General features: G+C 35.9%; 1 protein-coding gene across 1 annotated transcript in view; it reads right to left on the bottom strand.

Moving 5' to 3' along the window:
- VWA8 (von Willebrand factor A domain containing 8) overlaps positions 1-23,622 on the bottom strand; it is a 183,655-nt gene that overhangs the window by 132,707 nt on the left and 27,326 nt on the right. The window contains exons 5-10 of the mRNA XM_066313338.1: positions 14,561-14,728; positions 12,503-12,667; positions 12,054-12,103; positions 11,623-11,731; positions 8,651-8,755; positions 1,190-1,321 (exon numbers count right to left, since the gene is read on the bottom strand). Of these exons, the coding sequence (XP_066169435.1) occupies positions 1,190-1,321; positions 8,651-8,755; positions 11,623-11,731; positions 12,054-12,103; positions 12,503-12,667; positions 14,561-14,728 (729 nt within the window). The remainder of the gene's footprint in view (positions 1-1,189; positions 1,322-8,650; positions 8,756-11,622; positions 11,732-12,053; positions 12,104-12,502; positions 12,668-14,560; positions 14,729-23,622) is intronic.

Here is a 23,622-nt window from a genome sequence, read left to right as displayed (position 1 = left end):
AAAAAAAATTAACAAAATGTGAATCTATACAATTACAGCATCAGGGTATGCAAAGAATTTCACATGGTTCATGAAAGAGATAAATAAGAAGTCACCAATATTCACTACTCATCAAAGAAACACAGAAGAGATAGATAGTATTGTGAAAATCTGAAGGAGCTAATTTGATCTGAACTTGCTCTGCATTTCCACTTCCTGCTCTAGTCTAGAAACTGTTTCATCTGCAAACTTGTTATGCCCTCCTGTTCAGAGAGCACAAGGGAGACATTCTGGAGAAGTACTTTCACAATGTATCACCCTAAACAAACTAAAACAAAAATCTTTGCTTCAAAAAAGAACTGAATCAAGTTTCTACAGACTCAACTCTTCCTGAAAAATTCCCATTTGCTGTTATTCCCCTCTTCATTTTGTCATGGTACAAACTGTCTTAGCAAATTTCTCACCAATGTTATTATAGTCTCTCTGACTCTCACTAACTCACCCTCTTTACAGACTCTCTAGGCTCTCCAAATTCAACATTAACTTCAAATTCTCAGATCAGCATCTGTTTCCTGATTAAGAACTTATTTCACCACCTAACAGGTCATAAACTTCATTGGAAGAAACTCAAACTAATCATATTTGATGTGATTACTTTGTTCCATTTTCCCAACATCCTGTGTCGGAACATTACCAAGCACTCATTAGATTTTATTTGAAGTGTAAACAAAGACAGACGATTGTTTTTACAAAAAGAAAAAGGGAAAGCAGCATTAAGAGCATCATAAGTACTCTCTGCTATTGTAATCCAATAAAACAACAACAAAAAAGAAATTAAAAGGCTTTTTTTCATCCAAACTGTAATGATTCACATGGAGGAAACAATGAGTTTATCCATAAATACAATCATGTGTATCCATAAATTAATATGCCAATATCTAAATGTGTCTCAAATAAATACCATGTGTTATTCTACAAAAAAAAACCCAAAACAAACCCAAAACCACCCCCCCCCCAAAAAAAAACCCAACAAAAAACAGTCCCACAAAAAACAAAACGAACCAAAAAAAACCCACCAAAACAAAACAAAAAAAAAAACCAACCCTGCAAATAACTTTTAGTATCAAGTGTGTCAAATCCTTAAAGGGATGAAAACAAATTAGTGACTTTTAAAAACCTATTGAAGTTTGATGAATATATAAATTCATACCTGGAATGTCACTTCTTTTTCACCAATTTGGACAGTTACATCAGCCTTGAAGGGTTTGTTTCCATGTACACTTTCTACTCTAGTAATCTTCCTGGGAAACAAATGTTTTTCTGAATCTTGAAGCTCAAAGCGCTGTAAAATTCAGGGGTGAAGAAATTAAATATTAAATACAACTTTCTGGTTTTTAAAACTGTTCCTTCTAAAATAATGCCAGAAGCATATTCATGATTAACTGCTTGTGAAGTCCTAAACCTGTGTTCACATTCTTGATGGCCTATATATTTTACATTTAAAACCAAAGCAGAGAGATTGTATACCAATTACTTATTCAGAGTGTAGTGACAGATGTAAAGTGCAAATGTCACATGGTGACTTTGCCAAGTCTTAGCCTGACAGTCTAAAATAACATAAGAAATCAACCATAGCCTTTAGCATGTGTAATAAAACATTGCCTATCTCTGCAGCTCATTATAACTAATTGTAGATTTAAACATCTCGCTACCAATAAAAATAACCAGCAAACATTGCATTTACTTAGTTCCATAGCTGCCTCATACAATGAAAATTGAAGATGACCTGTACAAATTAAGCCTTCAGCATGTTCTGGGTATATCAAGGACATAAAACAGGACATATGTTTTCTCTGTTCTCTTTCAAGCACTATACTCTTTATTTTTGCTGTACATAGAAAGCATGAAAACCATTTAAAAATGTTCAGTAAGGAGAGTCATACTGGGGACTTTATGCACAAAAAAAGCTAATAACTTGAACTACTGAATTCATAGAGCCATTTCATTCAACAGAGTGAAAGTTTAGTAAACAAGACAAAAAGGAGTACTGCCCAACTCCTTAGAATTCTTAGAAAAGACAGTTTTTTAAACAGAAGTCATTAATGTAAAATGGCTCTTAAAAGGCATATAGTATTATTACTACTAGGATTCATAGCACTGCCTACTAAAGTTTAAAAAGAAAACTGAGATGGATTTCTACAAGAGCTTTTTCTTTTCATTACTTTGTAAATTTCCATTCTGGAGCAAAAGCCTATAAAAATACTATGTTTAAACATGTATTTAAGATAAATGTGCTTTAGTAAAGGGCTGCACCAAATTACATTTGTACTGCAATAGCTGAGTCTACTTCAGCTACCATTAAATTCTTAAACAAGACAGGACAGGAATGCCTATTGAGTACTATCTCCAAGTATGATTCTAAGAAACACTCCAACTATGATTCTGTGAAAGCAACTTCCAAATGTTCTCACTCTTATCTCCATTATTAAAATGCAATATTCTTACTAAGTTAATGGCATTTAGGATAGAGTCAAGGGTGCTTACATACAAAATTGCCAACTGCTTGTACACTAAATTCCTTACCAACAAGAGAAAACCACTGTGAGCAAGATTATCTGGACGAGCAGACACTGGATACTGGGTAACACAGATTTAGAGGCAGCAACAGCAGAACTTGTACACAAAGGTCCTGGGAATTTAAAATTTCTAAGGTGCTTTTTTGATTGGTTGGGGTTTTTTTTTTTGTTTTGGTGAGGTGTTCTTTGTTGTTCTTTGTTTTTGTTGAGGGTTCTGTAGCATTTTAGACATTAAGTCAGGTCAGCGAATGAGGAATGTCTACGTGCAAATTGTTACTGAATTTACAAAGTTCATCCAACTGAATTTGATTTTATCACATGTAATTACATAGCTGCTGAACTGAATACTCTAGTAATTAAACAAACTCACACCTCTAGTAAACACCACACTTACACCTGAACAGGAGCAGAAAACAAAACTGCCAGTGGCTCTTAGACCAAGGCAGGTCTCATTGACACAGTTCTTCATTTAGAATTACAACAGGCAGAAATGGAATCAGAGTGGTATAAAATGGATGTACATCACATTAAATACTTCTGCTGAGCCAGAAACAACTTCCTCTATAAAATGTTCAAGTTGATAGCTGCAAAGGAAAAAATATTTGTGGTTTGAGAGAAGAACTACCAAGCCATTTGGTATCAGAAATTTTAAGATACTTGAAGAACCAGAAGCAGGCAGCCCCACTGACTCAGAGGAAAGAACAGATCAGTCACCAAAAACCAGGGAAGTGGTTTGGCAGCTCATAATCATCAGGCCACTTTCTGCATGCCTAAGGACATGTGAGAAAAGGCCAACTGTAAAAGTTAGGGGGAAAAGTAAGAGGAATTCTGACCACTTGGAAGCATCTAATGATCAGCAATATCTCAAAATGGAAAATGCAAAGAATACACCAGTAATCCAGCTGGCCAAAGGAACTGAGAGCTTAAATGAACCGTAGCTGCAGATGACCGCTCAGGCAGCTAGGCTCTTGAAAAGAGGCATCCAAAGGCTGGAAGGGTCTCTGCAGGGGAAGGAAAGAGAATTTTCCAAAGAACCAGAGGACTGTACTGCTTCATAAGGAGCAAAATAGGAACTGCAAATGCAAGATGGGATGGATTGATAGATCAGGTCTGACAGATTCCACTACAATGGTATTTATTTGCACTAAGAGCATCTAATAATGCAAAACTCCAAAGATTGTAAAATACTTTGGAAGGAGTAAGAGAGCAACAAATCCATCCTTGGAACAAAGTTTTCAACAGAAATATCTGAGAAAAGAATTCTGAAGAATTCTTTCTTGTCTTGACATGAAATAGAATTCCAGTCTTACAAGTGTTCCTATGTACTGTGAGGTACGGAAACAGTTTTCAATGAAGAAGTCAGGTTAGATTAAAGTGGGTGTGCAAGTAATATAAAAATGAGTAAAGGCAACAAAAACCATTTTATTTCATGTAAGACAAGACAGTAAACATATATAATTAATCAAAGCATGAAAAAAAGAAAAATTCTAGGCTAAAAAAGGATATAGGCTAAAAGTGACTTGTTCATTTATATATTAAGACAAATCTCTTCTGTAGGTATTTTTTTGAAACCTCATGGAAAGATTCTCCTGATTAGAAGGTAAAAAAATCCAAACAGTAGGTGTTTCCAACACTGAAAAAAGGTGCACAAAAGGTATGTGAGTATTAAAAAAGTAAATCCAAAATATCAAACGAATCTGGAGTAAAATACTTAAAGTTTATGGGAGGGAAAATGGAGGAATAAGCATAGAAAATGTGGAGCCTCTCATCTGCCACCATGTTCAGCCTAAATGAAGCCAATTAGTTTCATAAAAACCTCTCAGTTGCATACAGAAAACTCCAGTGCTGTGAGAAACGTATTATACATCCTCAAGCTTACTGTTTGACAATGTTTAACTAAAAGCTGTTTTCCTTGAAATCAGTGATTTCACTGTGTCTTACTCTTGCAAAGAAAAACCTTAAATAAATTTCTGCTTAATTTTTACAATTATATTTCAAATGTTTATCTCTCAGTCAAAATAATTTGTCATGCCAGTATTTCATGAAAGTACAGAAAAATTTTAAGGCCAAAATTCCAATCAACTCGTATTTTCCTTTGTCAGATCTTCTCAGGATCATCTTTAAGAATCAGAATACAAATTGATACAGTTGCCAAAGTGCAGAAACTTTAAATAAGGGAAAACAAAGGCACATCATCAGCAAAGTTTATTTTGGTATTTGTCCTGTCTGTTGCAAGCTAGTGAACTAATGAATGCTGCAAACTGTAGCAATCCTATGTTTTTGTATGTTAAGCATCTCTAAAGACCACCGCTGATGCTGGATTAGTGCACAACCCTCAAACGTCTTTTTTAATGCTAATTAGTTGGAAACAAGGAGTTACATTCCTATCAAATTAAAAAGTTGGTTGATAGAAATCCTTTTTTCTTCAACATTATTCCAGGTGGGGTCTCACCTGAGAGGAATGGAGGGGCAGAGTCCCCTCTCTCAACCTGCTGGCCAAGCTGCTTTTGATGCAGCCCAGAGTACAGCCAGCTTCCTGGGCTCAAAGGTCACATCGCTTGGTCACGTCAAGTTTCCTATCCACAAATTCTCCCAAGAAATTACCTACACTCCCAGGGAAGGTATAAGTCAATGCATCGCATTATTTCATTACCAAGAATAAGAATTACAAGTAAGGCCTAGATCTTGGTGCAATCTCAGTAAGCAAGGTGTATAAGGAAAGGATTTTTCCAAGTTGAAGATGACATTTGGGAAGACAGTGCTTTAAGAATATGATTTCTTCAGGAAACATGCACAGCATCTAACAGCTGCCAAAACAGCCTGTTTGGCCTAATCACTGGTTATCTCACTTCTCAGCTCCAACAGCTGACTGAAGGGAAGATATCCTGAAATTAGAGTATATTATCAGCTGTATTACTACATTCCCATATCTACCCCTGAGTCTGACATCTAAACTCTACATTCCATTATCTAAAATACAGGGGTTTTTTCTTTAAATGTTAGCTGATGTTAAGAAGTAATTGAATAAACAAATTAATGGCAACACATTTCCAGTATTTTTTTTCAACTCTTGTTACCACCCAGGTAAGATTAGCATTTTCTTTTACACAGAAAATATTCAGAGTCATTTATTACCTGAACACTCTAAGGAAACCCATAGAAAAAGAGGAGACTTGCTTCTGCTAAACTCCTCTCCCTCACCATTCTTATAGAATGCAAAAACTGATCTCTAATTAAAATTTATACAGTTCTGGAGCTGCTATTATTATAGCATCATTATAAACAGATGTTCCTCAATACAACCAGTTATTTTCTGTATTTCTTAAAGTTCATTGCTTAACAAGATTTATGGTGTGAAAATAGAACGAAATTACAATAAGATTATATGTACTTGTTGACATTGTAAGTTTGTGAAGTTAGTGATGACGAATATCTTTTTTTAAAAAGAGGAAAATTTACACAGAAAAATCTATTAATGAGGTATTTAAAAGTAGATTATTATTGAGAAAGAAAATTTTACAAGCCAAATCAATCTGTCTTATACAAGAAGCAAAAGCATGTACAAAACAAAGTTAAAAAGAAATAGAAAATGAAACTGATGGTATTGAACACAAAGCCATTCACCATCTCTAATTGAAGGAATAAACAAAGTGACAAAGTATTTAAAATAAAGGCATATTAAGATAGAAGTGATTGTTACTGCTCTACTAACAGATAACAGTCTATTTCCACACAGATGAATGTTTTACAGGCAACTTCAATCACTCCAAACTGCGGTGGAACGAAAGCATCACACAGAACCATAGAATGGGTCAGGTTGGAAGGGACCATAGTGGTCATGTGGTCCAACCTCCCTGCTCAAGCAGGGTCATCCCAAGAACACAGCACAGGATTGTGTCCATATGGTTCTAGAGTATATCTCCAGTGAGGGAGACTCCACAACCTCTCAGGGCAATCTGTTCCAGTGCTGGGTTACCCACACAGTAAAGAAGTTCTTCCTCATATTCAGATGGAAGTTCCTGTGCAATATTTGAAGGCAAGTGACAAATTTCTTCAGGTCCTGGACTTCAGGCCATATCAGCGATTGATGGAGAGACAGGAAGACTGATTCATGATCAGAATTTGATTTTACTGAGTTTTTCCAAGTCTTATATACCATTTCAGTGAGGTTAATAATTTCTACTACAATAATTAGGTTAGAAGATCATACAAGCAACTCATGCATTATACAACATCTTTATCGTAGGGGGTTGATTGAATCTTTTCTTTTAAGCAGGTTTTAATCTCATCTTCTCATAAGCTCAAAGTTCTGTTTGTCCTTGCCACGGCATCCTAGTCACCCAACTAGTTATGCTAATTAAATTTGTCTTACTCTCAGACTTGTGTATTCCCACAAGGCCATATTGGCTTATTCAGAGAAGTGGAAGGTAGGACCCCACAGAAGTCAGCTTTGACAGTTCAGAGAAACTAGCAAGTCATTCAAGACAACCTCCTAATCAAATGCAAGGACTGTCCATCCCAAAACTGAGGAAGACAAGCAGGAGAGCAGCCCAGTTACATAGGGAATATGACTATGGACTGAACTCCAGTGCAAAAAGGATGGGGGAGAAGTGGGAAAGAACATTTCAAGACAGATGGGCTACAAAAATTTCCCTGACACACAAGCGTGGTTTTAGGGAAACCAAATATTTGCTAGCTACAAAGTCGGTTATTTCCAAACAGGAATATAGAAATAATATCTAATTTTCAGAACCGAAAGAGCTGGTTAAAATACTTCAATGCTAATTTTCAGCAACATATGTAACTCCTACAACAACATACTAAAAAGTTAAAGAAAGCTGACATTTAAAACTTAAGCACAAAGATAAATTAAATAACCCATCATAATTATAGGCTTTGTAAGCTACTATTAAACATGGACAAACTGACAAAACAGATCTGACCAACAAGAAGCAACAAAAAAAAAGCACAGTCCAAATCCAGAGACTAATACAATCTATAATCATGCATTAGTGAATGTACTTTGTGCTTGTGATATCTACAATCTTTTTAGATTCTTCTCTTAAACATCAAATGCCAGAGGTATTTTTTAAGCATTTGACTACCTGAACCATACAAGTAACTACTTTCAAATTAATTAGCCACTTAACACATAATGAGGACTTTGCGGCAGTCTTTAACTGAGGTCTAAATATTCCAAAGATCCTAGAGGTTTCACCTTTCACTATAATGAAATTAATTTGCTTATGAGGGTTTTTTTATAAATACTGCTATGAAAGCTTTAAACATCAGCAATAATGTAGCCATTTAATTTACCTAATATTTCTGGTTTTCATACAGAAATAACTAAGTACCATGCCCTGGGGTGACTTTATGATGGTACTGAATTTTACTCCCAGTCCTCTGTTTAGCCCAGAAATAAGTTCGGCACCTTTAACACCAGATCTGTGAGCAAAGGGAAGTGGAAGTGTTGGCGCACAGTTTGTGCGTGCAGAAGCTTCATTTTCACCGGCCTGCATTCCTCACTCTCTCGGTCTGTGCTGTCTGCAGCATGGACAGCGGGAGAGAGCTCTCCTTTGCTTTTAGTTAGTTTTAGGTAGCTGAAGCAGAGAAGTTCCCCAGACTGTGGCTTTTCTGTTTCTTGGAGCTGTTCATCCCTGCTCTGGACTGAAAACCCAGAAAAACCCCGGGAGCTCACACCTGGGGCCCACCAGGACCCGGGATGGCATTTTCCAGCACAGGAGGCACTGATCAGAGACTGAGTGAGCCAAGCCACACTCCAAGACAAGGACTCTCTCTGAATTTGCCATCTCTTCAGAACAATGAGAGGTTCCCTTCTTTAATATTATTCATTTTTCCACGTTTGTGAGTACTTTGCTTGTCAAATAAGCAGTTTTTTCAACTTTTCTTGAAGTACACTTAACTCCTGAACCAGTTGAGGAGGGGCCACTTGAATTTGCCTTCTAGAAAAGATCACTTCTGAAGTCTCCTCCCAAAATTTGCCCTAAACCAGGACATACCATTAGTCAGGAGAACTACTGCCATAATCCATCACTCCCTGGAATTATAATGCAAATATATTGTGTAATACTTACTTTTAACATGTCTTTGACTGCAGTCCTGCCTTCCTTTCCAAGAAAAAGATTATAGGGGTAAAGTCGGTCAATAATATGCTGGACTGACATCATAGGAAAGGAATCCTAATTCAAATAAAAGAGTAAAAAATTATTGGCTCATTCTGTCATCTGTCATCTGCCATTAACCAAAATTCTGCACAGCTTAGAACTTAAAATAAGACTGTAAGGGCAACATACAAGGGATCACTACAAGCAGTATTTCACCAGATGTTGAAACAGGTACTTCTCAGGTGTAATTCATTATAACTTAAATGTCCAAAGTAGATTAGAAGACCTATATCCTAAAAATTATTTTCTTTTCTCTGCATAAATGGAAGCTACAGTGACTAGCTCAGACACCTAAAGACAAAATATGGCCAAGAGAGACAAATCCCACCACAGAGCTTCACACTACTACTAGAAAAGAAACCAAATGACACGAAATCTGTATTTCAATAATGATTTACATATTCACAGCAATTTATAGTATTTAATTTCGATTCCATTATATTTTACCAATTCTACTTAACAAATCAGTTCATAGAAATTTCTGAACAGTTTGATCAAAACTGTTTTGTTTTGAAAAGAATAGCTAAATATGCTTGCACTTCCTATAGAAAAAAAAACCCAACCTTTTTTTTTTTTCCACTATCTGCTTGTTAGATTTAAGTACTAACTTTTTTCTCAATTGCTCCCTGAACTAGAAAAATATTTGACTATTTTTCTGAAGCAATAAAGAAAGAGAAATACATTTATGACTACTATGCATGAAGCCTTTCCTGGCAGAAAAAAGGTGTTTCAAACTCTCTAAGCTAATTGAGTAAGTATCAATTGTTTGCTTCAAAAATGACTTGCAAATTTTTAAGGACTACTTGTGTGTAACACTAGTGAAAACCAGTCATTTGACTGGCACTATCTTTTTAAGCCTTCATCAAAGCAAATAAAACAATTCAAATAAAATTAACTGATTTCCATTATACACTTGGATTTACATAACCACACAACTGAAAGAAGAGTTCCTTGGAAATGAAACCAGGAGACTCATATTTTATGAAATGTGTAATTCAATTTATAAGCAGTAACACAACATTTATAATGTTCCACATCCTAAAAACTCAGTAAAAATAAACCATTTATGGCAGTATAGTAAATGTACAGCTTCAAGGATCAGGGAGCCCTTCATTGCATTTTAAAAGCTCTCCATCTATATAAGACATACTATGTAATTTTTCCACATTATCTCAAATCAGTAATAATTACAATGGAATGTATAAAATAAGTCTCTTCAGAACAAGACCATACGAAAAAAATTTCCCTTTTGTCAGGCAGGAGTTCTCAAACTAAGAAATTATGTTTTGGGAATGTGTGACTCTATAAGACAAGATAAGAAACATTCATCACAATGCACTCTCTCCACTTTTAAACAGTTAACTAAATTAGAAGCAGAGTATGGCACTAACCCAACATACAAAGGAAAAACGATGTAGCTCAAAATCACTGAGCACAGCTTAGAAATCCGGGTGATTAAAACTAATTCTAAAAGAAACAGTTTCCTTTCACCTAAAAAAGACACTGTCATACAATGGTAACAATTCACATTCTCTAATGTAAAATAAAATGCTTCCTTCACTCAATAGTTTAGATAATAGCTTAGGGCTCATTTTCCTTCTGTTACTGTGAAAGCCATCTAGCTTTCATTTAAAAGTAACTTTTCATTTTGAGGCTCAAGGAATAAAAAGTTGCAATTTGTTTCAAACTCCAACAATATTTTTCCCACAGCCCTCCAAATACTACTTCATTTCACTGAACTTGAATTTTCATCACTTCTTAATATTTAAGTAGGACCCCTAATTCAGAAAACAAATTTTGTCTGTAATTATTCAGCACAACTGGGGGGATTTAGCACCACAGTAACACAATTAAATGACATGCTTGAATGTATACAATCCAATAAAATATGTAAGAAGTGATCTGCTGCTGAGCAGTACCGTAGGTAAAATGACCGAAAATGAGAGAACAGAGAACTATGCAGAGTTCCTCCTACAGACACCTGCAACTTGGAAAGTGGGTCTGAGAAACTCTCCTGGTATTTTACCCTCCTGAGTTGACCATACCTTCCTGCATGCAAAAGGGTACCAACCCCTCTCTCTTTATACAGATCTCATGTCCCTGACTTCCTTCAGGAGGCACCTTCCATGCTGTCTTTGACTTTATCATGCAATTATAAAGTCCAAGGGACAAAGGACTATCCAGGAAAGCTGAAAGACTGACTCAGCTTTAGTCCTGACCTCCCCAACCTGTCACTGTGAACTCCACAGACATACAATTCCTATTTCCCTCTGGACTTAGCTGTCAGGAAGCACTGCATCTTCGAGTGTGCACGGCCTGCACCTTCACATGATCCTCTATTTCTGTTTATTCTAAATCCACCAGTAAGCCCAAAGACCTAATGTAGGATTCATCTCATACAATTTAACTGTTTCCTATGCCCACATTTGGTTTGGGTCCTTTAAGGTGTCAGTGGAGAGCAATAGCTGTCTTTGTAATGCAATCAATTTGATTTACATGTGTAAATTTAAATCCAAAGCACTTTTAGGTTGTGTTTTTTTATTTCTCTCCACTCACTACCTCAGTGCCACCAGCTAAACTGTAGATCCCCTGAAGTCAGGCAGGGTGATTTACCAGAGGGAGAAAAAATAATAAATTGAGCACTAAGATACATTTAATAGCAACACAGATCTTATGTCTGGTGTTCCTCAGTATTATGCTATATGTTTGGTTAAAGTATTATCCAGAGATATCTGACTGAGACTTTTCTCCCTCAAACTATTAGTTTTTTCAGGCTTTTTAAAAAAATATTCATGCTAATCTTCTTCTAACAACATGAATAAAGCAGATCTAATTCTGAGAAATTTTAAACCCATAGTTTCACAGCACGTGTATGCACATACCAAAATCTGAACTGCAGCAGATAAGCTGTCTAAAGGAAAATCTGGAAGTCCCAATGTAGAAGATTCTTGAGAGCAGAGAGTTGTAGCAAAAGACAGGAGCTGAGAAATCCTGCATATGAAAAAAGTAATTACAGAGTTTTATACATGCTATCTGCATTTAAAATACTAAAGCATAGAAAGTTAAATATAGTAAAAGATGCTGAAACTCCTTCTGAGTGCACACAAGTAAGGTGTGACCGAAGTTCTAAAGCACTAAGGATTCATTATATGAAGGCTGTGCACAAAAAGCTGTGCAAGCATATGCCCACACATATTATAAATTTCTTCACTTCTGGTCTCTATGCAGTGATAAAGACACAAAAATAGCATGGAATCCTGAAAGGACATAGCTTCTTCATTCAATCTTGGTTTTTATAATTATGAAAAATTACCTCTCTGTGGAAATGTTTGATCCAATTGAATATAATAGCTGAAGATGGTCCTGGAAATAGAACATAAAATCACAGAGTAAATTAATTTTGGTATCATACTGTGGGTCACAGGTCACAATATGAAGCATTTTCTATCTTTCTCTCTAATTTAAACATGAGGTTTCTACTCACTCCTTGACACAGAATTAATTTTATTTAAGAATTAAAAAAGATCAAGTCCTTTCTTTTAGGGCTGTGTTATGGAAGTTACTTTCCTGCTGCAGCATTACATGGCAACTCTAAGACTGCATGTCAGGAATTTATTATGCAATACAAAAATAGGAAAAATGCACTTTTAAGATAAATTTCTTACCCAAGAACTCTTTTCAGAGATGAGGTAAGTAAAACATAACATCAAAATATCATCTCTACTCAATACAAATGATCCAGTCTTCTGCTACCACACTCACCTTAAAGGGCAGATGATAAACATCTCTAGCTTGAAATCGAGAGCGAAGGGGTGGATCCAAAGGGTTACCAGAGTATTTAGGTACTGGCAGGCCCAAGGCTATCACTCGAAAATCTTCACTAACCCGAACAATCTTCCATGCATCTAACTCTGATTTTGTATGCTCCTAAATAGATTAAAACAAAGCACCAGGAGAAAGAAGAAAAAAACCCCACATTGCGTCATTAAAAACTTATGATGACTAAGCTCCAGCTCAAAAGCTCTAGTCCTTCAACCTAAAAGTAGTAATGTTCTCAAAAGTTCTTGTCTTTCATGCAGAATGACTAGAAAGACTTGAACTGGTCAAATCTGTAGATGATAAAACCAAGTTTTTCCAAAATGAACATAGAAAAAAATCATTAATTAGGTATAGCTTTCAGACCTGTAGTATTTTGACCAAAATCCCTAGATATGATAGTGCCTGTTGTGATATTACCTTACATTAAATCTTGTGAAAATGTACAAATAAAACACTCTCTTTACAAAGAACAGAAAATAAACTGACCACAAAATTTATTTTATTCTAAAACATTAGAAGTGTGCTACAATGAACAAGTTTTTTTCTTTTTTTATCTTTTTTAAATGTAAAGGCAACTAAAATCTCTATTTCAAAAGCTTCATCCACAACTTACACTTTATTATATGAAAAAATACAGAACTAGTCTCCTTCATGAGGACATTAAATGTTGTATTATGTAAAGCAAAAAAAAAGAGTATTATTTTGCATATAAAAATCCTCTCTATCTATCTACACACATTTAAGTCCTCCCTGAAACTATACATGAATACATTTCCTTCAGACCTAAATGCACAGTAATTATTCACACAGGAGAAGCAAAATTGAACATTAGTTTATATAATACAATAGTCCCCAAACAACAAAGCAACAATATTAGATTTAGTATTGTAGCAAGAGATTTAATTCATATACTATTATCAGTGTGCCTGAGGCACTTGTTTTGAAATATTTAATCATTAGAAAAGTGTTTAAAAGGATGAGAGATGTTTTACAACCAAATCTAAGTTTGAATTCTAATTTTAATTCTTTAAATACAATTACGTTTTAAAAGCTTGTTTTTGAAATATAATAATAATGTTTCCAGTAACTGTTTATACTAATTAAATATCACAAAATTTTTTTGAAAAGGCATGGATCAGAGAAATTTTAAACACAGATGAAAGTCATAAGAAATAATGATACATTTTCAGAAATTCACTATGGCACTTCAGCACAGCTGGCAACTTCATACAATCGAGATCAGTGACTGAAGGCTTATTGCAAATTTCCTTGCTGTGCCACATGGATTTGAATCTTACACTAACATGGGTTTGAATCATACATGTGTGAAAGAGAAACATGAGCAAGTAGGTGAGCCAGCAGGTATGTAACTGGAAACTACAGTATATGGAAGTAGAGATGCAAAGTACTACTGAAACTGTCAAAAAAAAAAAAGCCTGAAGAGAATCCACCCAAGCAGTGGGACTCAAAGCCCAAAGAAATAAAAATGGCTTAAGCCATAATGACAACAGACACTAAAATCCCATTTCCTCTCAAAGGAAAAGCCTCTAACCATTTTCTATAGTTTAGATTGCTGTTTACGTACACTTCTGTGAATTAAAGGCAAATTAGTACCAATATAGTGACTGAACATAGAGATACTCATCTTGACCTCACTCTTTAGGTATCCTAATATTTTAAAAGCTTAGCAACAAGGATATTGCCATGCTGAAGGATTATCTAAATTTCATGGCAACAATTTCAACTTCAACATCTTTTCACAAGGACATTTTAGTTATTCTCACATTGTGGTTTTCACATTTTAGAAACATACAGGCTTCATACAAGGTAAACATGGACTACTCCTCATATGTAGACAACACAGAAATGAAAAAAAAATAATGAAACCTTGGTGAGATTTTCCCCATTTGACTCCAAAGTACTCTCTCCTTCACAATAATATTTCAGCACTACCACGAAGAGGAGGGGAAAAAAAAAAAATTCCAAATAGCATTTCCATACCTGCAAAAGTTTGTCATAGCGATCCGCAGCCATGAGAAAACGACCATCTTCAAGCTGCATTTCCCTGTTCTCCAGCAAATTGTTTAACACTGGCAGGACATTCCGCTCAGCCTTCTCCAAGCCTTCCAGAATAAGGATTCTGCCTTCAGCAGCTGCACGAACTGCACACTTTTTTAAAAAAATAAAGCACCACAACATTTTAATAGAAATAAACTTTGCATAATTAATTCAAACCTGTTGAAAAAGAACCTCCAAGTTATTCCAAGAACCTTCCCAAAACAATATCTATTTCTGTAAGAATCAACATGACTCATATCAGTAGTGATCAGGAAAAGTGACATCTGATGACCTTTAACAGTGCTACACATTCGTGAGCTGGAGTTTTACTGCCTAAGAATTATGGGGACTGAGAGAAGTAAGTCCCAGTATTTTGTACCAACAGAATAAGATACAAAATACCAACAGATAAGACGCAAAATTTTAGACTAAACACAGTATATATAAATATATGTGGCATTCTTTCTTTTTGATGTCACATAATATTCTGCATTTTCAGGTATTTTAACATGACCCAACAATTCTGGGATAGCATTTTTAACAGAAAACATACAATCATCAGGTTTTACCTACTTACAATTATATTATGAAGTTTAGAAAAAAGTCCAGTATTCCTTTTTATTTTTCTGAATATGCACCAGCATAATTCATCCTTAGTATATCACTTTAGTTTGATTAGAATGTAAGTCTGTTGAAACCAAACACGGATGATGAAAGCAGAACAGTTCTACAAATAATCAGATATTTAAAAGAGTGATAAAATTAAAGGGATTAATTTAATTTAAAATTATACTCCCTGTCTGAATATGGTCTTCTATAAATTCAGAATAAAAATGCTGCCATTAACTTGATAATCCTTTGGAGATGTATGGTGAGAAAATGGTTTCTTTTCTACTTTATTGGTTGTTTATATATGGCTGCCTCTTAACGTGGAGTCAAAATGTAAAACTAACCTCTGGTGCTGATGGCTTTGTGCAGTTTTATTACAATGACATTAACTGAAGTACATTAAGTACACTTGATATCTAATATTCATAATTACTGCCCAGTAAAAGACTCTGAAATACAATGCATTCTTGCCTTCTTCCAATTTGCAGAAGTTTAAGCTGATAATAATGTGGCAGGTCTGGGCACAGGCAATATTTAGAGGCACCAGAGTCTTTCTTTGCATTCCTATCACATTTGAACACAATTTTAGACACAAGCACAGATGCAAGGGGAGAACAAATGAAATCTTTTCCCAGCATGTCTCCTATAAACTCCTACAGTAGAACCTGTCATATAATGCTAGATGGAAATCTCTGATGAATACAATAGATGCCAAAAAAATAGGTCAGAGAGAAAGAAAAGATGAGAATAATGAAGAAGCACCAGAATAGAAAAATAACCCACCAAAAATTAAATATGAAAGAAGACATAAAAAGACAAATACATATGGATAAAGTAGAAACAAAGATGAGTTCAGTGCAACAAATTAATTGCTGCATGGTTTAAAGCACACAGCTGACTCAGATACCCATCTGAGGAGACACAGAAGACATTTTCCCTGGTTTTGGAGAGGGTTTGGAGCTCAGAGTCACACAGGCATGGCCAGGCTGCTGTTCTATACCACACAGGTCATCACAGGGCATGGCTTCAGGGGAAGCAAAGGGTGAGCACACACCACCAGTGGGACAATCTCTACTCTCCCTCTCTGAGAGAGGCTGCTATGACCAGCCATGTGGACCCTGCCCTCCCTTGCACCTGCCCATTCCTTCCCATCCCTCAGGAGAGCATGGCTTTGGGTGATGAAAGCAGTTGAGCCCAGTGGAACCTGGTAAAGCAGTCTGGAAGTGGAGCTGGCAGAGTCAAACCTCAGCAGAACCAGTGTGGCATGGTGCCAGTGCGGGAAGTGGCTGAGGGGAATGAAGTGGCAGCAAAACCAGGACGAGAGGAGCTCAGCCCAAACCAAGCCCCAGAGGCACAGACTGGTCAAAAGCACCAGTGCCATATGGAACAGAGTTGCAGCAGAGCTGTCCAGAAACAGGTGGCATGATGTAATGTGACCTGGCTTTCAGGGTCATTGCTTTTCACTGTCTCAGAGCTAGGGATGGAAGCACTGACTGTGAGAGGACTGCCATCTTGTCTTTGTCTGGGGAAGCCAGAACTTCCCCAGCCTAAGCTGAGGTGGTGAACACCTTTTGTGTGTAATGCACCTTCCTTTTTTAAATTTTTTTTTTTAATATATACTTTTGTTGTCGTTATTATTACTACATTTACTGTGCATTTCTTATTCCATTGCTGTTTGCTTTTGGTATATTGCTATCTCAACCCATATCTTGGACTTTATTCCTCTCTCACCAGAGGGGAAGGGGAAAGGCTAATTTGCAATTTAATTTCTGGCTGGTGTTAAACCATCACAACATTAAACAATAAGACTAATTAAAATGCTTCTGTGCAATTTAGAAGCATAACTGAGAACTGGCAAAGCAGCCACAGAGTAAACTTTTCACATCACTATCAAGACGAAAAATTCCAGATTACTAATGTATCTAATCTGGACTCAGACAAACATTACCGAAAAAAAGCACTCGTAAATCCTGGTACAGATCTCCAGACCAAGTTCTCTTCATAAAAAGACAACATTTTTATATCTAGCTTCATAATCAGTATTAGAGGAACCTGGAAAAAGCCCCTTAAACAAGGACTAAACCTCAGATAATTTCTCTTCCACTGAACCACTAATTATTTAAAAAAGTCAAGAATTTTTTCTTCATTCAGGACATCATACACTAGCTAACAGGCAACATAAAATACCTCTCTCCTCATCCCATAAAATGTGTACAAGCCCCAAATTTTCTACTAACATTCTTCCCTAGGAAGGTCATTGGTCATGTCAAAAATCTAGTCCAACCTGCTTGAATAGAAAATCTGAGTCTCAGGCAGACAGTCCAATACCTGGCATGAACAAAATGCTATTTTGTCTAAATGCAGCTTGGAGACCCAGCCAGAACTTGCTTTAACAAATAATTTATTTGCCAAGCTGGTTGGATTCTTTATATTATAAGTCTATGAAGACTTTATGACTGATTTTTACTAGCCAGAGGAAAATACACATGCTGTTCATATGGTTTCAAAATATTTTGAGTATCCATAGAATCTTGTTGACTCATGTTGAGACACACACACTATGGACGTGCTGAAGTAATAGGCTTCCAGTACGAACAAAAACCTTTCTCTTGAAGGGGTATAAAGAAAATCTGCTGTAGGGATAGATAGCATATATTAGGAAATATATAACAATCATTAATTTTGAGAAAGAATAATAGCAATTAGCTCTCCATTAGCAATGCAATGCTGAGAAGCAGCTTACTACATAAACTGTGTTAACTGCTGATCATCAGCTTACAAGACCAAAATTTTAGAAGTACAGAACTTGGAAACAGTTTGAATTTTTTATTCAAAATTTCAAAAATTCTATTTCTCAGGACAATAAAATTTCAAAATATCTTTACCTATACGCACCTTTTACAATCAGATTTGGGAAAGGCTGAAAGACGCCTCATAACAGTGATACCAGCACCACCATCACCACCCCCTGGGCACTAATTTACTCTGATGTGCTTTCTTCCATTGTCAAAGCATACCTGAGCACTGCAAATTGTTCTCTAGAATACAATGAAGTAAGTGCACACTTAGTAAAGTTCCTGTGTTAAGTAGCATGAAGTCTGTTCTTAAGACCAGAACAGCTGAAATAGCTCTCCCTGACTTATCATATTTCTGTATTCTGGTTGGTAATGAGTAGTAAGTTTTTCCAATAAGTTGGGCATATTACAAAGCATCCTCTGAAAACATTGGTTTTAGCCGTGTATTGATGGATTTGTGTAGAAGCAAAAACACATTTAAAAAATTAGAGGAAGGAAATTAAGTTTGCAATCTGTTGCTGAAAATAATTTTTAAAAATGCTTCCAAGAAACAAATCTTTGTAACTCTATAATGAGAACCCAGAGAGAGTTGCATTGACCCCCCTCTCTCATTAGTTTTGTTCACTCTCAATGTCTAACACAAACCACAGATTTGATGGGGGGAGGGTTATATTATATAACCTTGTCGGTAAATGTGAGATTAAACATATTAACTCTTGCTAAAAGGCCAAGAAGGATTTGTTAAACGTTTACTTTCAGATTTATTGTCACTGCAGCAAGGGGAGTATTTTGCTCATTAGAGGACAGATGCTGCTGCCTCCCACCTGTGCTCCCAGAGCTCTGGAAGGATGGTAACCTGGATACCTGCTCCAGGGAATACCTGCAGCTACCAGAGGCTGGGAGCAGAAACACTTCACACAGCACTGCTCTCACGGTAGTGGATTTATGCAACAAATACATTACGCAGAATGCTTACAATGGTTTCACACTGCGCCTAAAAAAAATAAATTTTGTCTTTAAAGCAAATGCAAAAACACCTTAGGAACAAGACGATCCTAGGCAGCCTTCATTGACTTTCCTGCTGCTGAACCACGGTGAGCAGTGCAAAATACGACAAATACATGAAGCTGTAAATCCCAATTTTGACATAAATCACAGTGTATAAGCACATGGATGAAGTTATATAGTGCCACAACAGGAAGGACAGAAAGAAAAGCTCACCACAATGCACACACTGAAATGCAAAAACATTGGAGAAAGGAAGACATTTTTATATAGCTTACCAAAATAGTTTGTAAAGCCACAAGAATTTTAACAGTATAGTTTTTACATACCAGAACTGAACTGGCAGTAGTTCTTTTCTCTCAGGAAAATGCTTACTGCATACCAAAAAATTCTGGTTGTCCTGAAATCTAGGAGGAAGTTTCATGGAGAACTCCAAAGGACTTTTTTCAAATATGGCCACCATTCAGAATATGATGGACAGGCTACACTTCAGAACTGTTTTACAATTAAAAGGCTAGAAATTGCTCAACAGCAATCAGTAACAGTGTCTCTTACAGCAGCTACCTCACAGTACATTTTAGGGTATTTTAGATGACGACTTGCCCCTGTTCTGAAAACTGGATGCCTGTAACGACATCTCAAGCACAGCAAACATAAGAACATAGAAAAACAACAGTACAAGCAACTCTGTTAAGATGAGAACTAATGAGATAAGGATTCTCTACATCTGCAGCCTACATTTCAGATGTCCCTTCCAATGCAAAATCTTGTTCCCACCACCCGCACAATATCCCACACAAACTCATCCACCCAATTATTTCCACTCATTTCTGCATCTCATAAACATCAAAACAATGTAATGTCCAGATGTCACTTCTGATGAAAAGAGATCCTAAACAACCATCTGGTAAATACAACACAAAACTTTTGCTGGTTTTGAGCTAACACAATGCTGACTGGCTGCAGCAGAGTGACAAAACTTGAACTGTTAAATACATGGTACTGTCTATCATCCACTGCAGGGATGAGAAGTTTGAGTCCCTGTAACCTACCATGCTAACAAATAACATAAAACTCAGAGGAAATTGGTACCTTCTAAATTCATTTCCATGAGTCAAATACAATTAATTGAACCTTTAAAATTTAAATTTTTAAAACAACCCAACAAGTAAGATATCAGAAAATGAAGTGGCAGAGAAGCAGAATGGAATATTAGGAGCTTTTACTGTCTCCTACTGGGAAAACTACTTTGTTAGACTTTCGAGATATGTGTAAAAGACATGTCTATTGGTATGTCTCTACCAAAGACTATATTTCAAGGTATTTGTTCAGCTTTAAGGCCTAATTCCCTAGCTACTGTTTTCCCTCATGAGTTGAGCAAACTAGAAACCTGTTGAGCCACACTAAAATAGATGACTACTTACTGGGCTAAAGTAATAGAATCCTACAATCACTAATTTGCTCTGTTCTTAGAGATAGGTGTCACATCTGCCAATTTCCAGTCTCCTGGGACTTACACAATGGACAAGGACAACTGATAAATGAATGAATGTAAGAACAGGCTTTCTCCAAAATAAAAGTATCAGCAAGAACTTTTACTTTGTACATGATCATAAGCTAGAGGTTTGCATTTTTCAACTTAGGCCACAAATATACTGAATTATGTATATTCCAAATGTGATGTTCATATTTTATGAAAATCAATGTAATAGTAACAAATACGATTAGTCAAATTAAAAAGGTAACTTAAGAACTAATTCAACCTCCCTCTGTAATGGAGCAGGAGGCTTCATCTCCACTATTCAGCCTACCTCTCCACTGACTTAATCAAGTGTATTCTGGGTGGGTTTTGTATCTATTTTTCCTTCTGTGAGTTCCTCAAAATTAGAGAACAGAAACTGTTATCCACTCCTTTTCTAATTTAAAAACTCACAAAATACAGAGAAACTGCAGTATACAGACTACTGTCAGCCAGGCTAGCTAGTATCCAAAGAGGGAATCCAACTATCTGCAGTAGTTAGTGTTTCAGTGAGGATGAATGTCCTGAACTGGTGAGCATCTATTTCATGATGCTATACCATGGCACAGAATGAGAAGAAACTAAAGAAATAAACTCCTAAATTTAGAAGAGTTCCAAATCAGAAAACTTGGCTAGAAAAGTTTAACCTAGGAAGTGAATTGAGATGATGAGAACAACAACATGCAAATGTGACAAGAACTGGAACAGTCCTTTATTTCAGTAATTTATTTTTGCTTTATCAGTCACTGATTTCACCTTCCTCCACAGTTTTATTTTCCATATTTGAAGTACCACACATCAAGTGATCTGTTTTGACTTCCATTACCCCTTACCCTAATACGACAGTCAGGTGTTTTTGCAACATGCCCACAAACTGTATTTACAAGAAATTATGTCACTGTCTTGGCAGGGTCCAGGTATGTAGCTGCTTTACACACAGTATCTTAGTATGAGAGCACAGTTACATCAAATACCTGAAACATTTTGCCTCATGGCCAGAAACCAGGCCCAGCAGAAAGCAAACAGATTCTTAGCGTATTTATTAGTAAAAATACCTACAAAGAAATAAACCTAGGCAAGGTTTATGTTCTGTACAGGAATAAGGGAGAAGGGCAATTTAAATTTTTCTTCCTTTTGAGTAGCAAAATAAAAAGAAAATTAAATACTTGACAGATAGCTAAAAATTATGAAGTTAGTTATCACTCCTAAATCACTTTGACTCAGCACCATCCATTAAGTCCATATTGCTTATGGATATTATGATCCCACATATTACAAAGTATTGGTCCTTTCCCCATAGTAGGAAATAACAGCTGAAAAGGAAGTGGAATATACATGTAACAGACAGAAACATAAGAAAAAAGAATCTCACACTTTTTACAGGGAATTATAAATAATACATGAGTCTAATATTTCTCACATTACATGACAGACATTCATACATATGCCCTGTACATCAAAATAAGATACCAGAGTTTGAGCTGCTAGCCTAACAAATCCAGTTAAATGCTGACTCTTTAGGAAGCATGAACGAAGTATTTTAAATTATTAAACCAAAATCACTTCTATGAGTTAAGAGGCTACCATATAGGGGTTTTTAACATGTATTTTTCTTTTAAAGATATATTATGTCAACATCAATAAATATTAATTTTATCCAAAGACTGTTGATTTCTACCTAATATTTCTCTCTGTCTCCAATGCAGGAGAAAATAAGAAAACTAATAGGAACATTCACACTTTTGGAGTGCATTGCTTGTCTTTTCTTTCTACAGACTTCACCATCTTGCTTCTTGTTCTAGATACACAGATACTGCAGTGTTAGTCAATCCAAGAAGTTATACTTTGTGACAACGTGGCTGTGGCTAACTTACCAGCACATCAAAACCCCAGTATCACCTCCAAGGCAGTAAATCAAAGAATCATGCCATTTACACTCAGTGGCTAATTTTTGTTAAAAGCTGAATCATTCTTACACATCTCTTTAGGAAGACATAGAAAGCTTTTAATCTGTATACACAAACATACATACAAAGGTGTTTATCCACACACTCTCAAATATTATAATCTCACTGTCCAATATGATTATGATTGCATTCAATTACTCTCACGTCTTATTTTATAATTCTCTTTCTAATCTGCTTTGATTAAAAGAAGCCAAACTCAAGCCTGGGTAGTGCTATCCAGGGGATTTCATGTTATGTTCATTTTACAGACAAGATAGTTTAAGCTGTCATTTCTGCCACTCTGGGTTTTTGTTTACTAAATGAAGTGTTTCAGCCATGCCAGAAGATTATTCTCTGGTATCTTGATAATCAATTTTATATTTTACTGCTGTAAGCTTACGATGCTGATGCAGTTAGAGATGTAAAAGTATTGTATTAAAATTAGTATGTTCACATAGTTCAAAGTCACTGCAAAACAGAGTCTAATTTTGTACAGACAAATGACAGTGATATACATACGTATGCACCCAGCGGATGCAGCTTAATCAGCAAATCTTCAAAACCATGACACGATAGTTTCAATTTTTCAGCACATAACCATATGACATCTTTCTACTTACTCCAGCCTCAGTCATTTTGATTGTCTTGAACAGAAAAGACTGTACACTTTATTACATAGCTTGTGTTTGGGAAGCTGCCTTCATTTAATGTAAATGCTGGACGATAAAGGGTAAACAAAAATGGGCATTCTGGATGATATGGTTTGCAACACAGTTCTGGAGGAATACACCTCGCAAGCAGCAACAAAGTGGCTTAGCTGCTCTCCCAGATTCACCTGCTTCACTAAAATAATGTAGAATTTCCTTGGATGTAATAATTATTAAGGTAAGAGGCTGCAGTAATAAGAGTTTAAACCAGGGATGTGACTTACATAGTTGCACACACAAAATAAAACCCAAAACTACATCAGAAATAGAGAGAAAAAAAGACAAAAAAAAGCAAATACAATTCCTTAATTTTTGGAAATATAATAGGCTATTAGAATCTCTTTACTTGTTCAATGAAGTTGACAGCTTAACTGTCAGAGTTATAGAAGCAGAAAACCACTTGGCAAGACAAGCTCTTCTATCA

Source organism: Sylvia atricapilla, chromosome 2 (assembly GCF_009819655.1).
Source record: "Sylvia atricapilla isolate bSylAtr1 chromosome 2, bSylAtr1.pri, whole genome shotgun sequence".
NCBI lineage: Eukaryota > Metazoa > Chordata > Aves > Passeriformes > Sylviidae > Sylvia > Sylvia atricapilla.
This window is presented reverse-complemented; position numbering and strand designations above follow the sequence as displayed.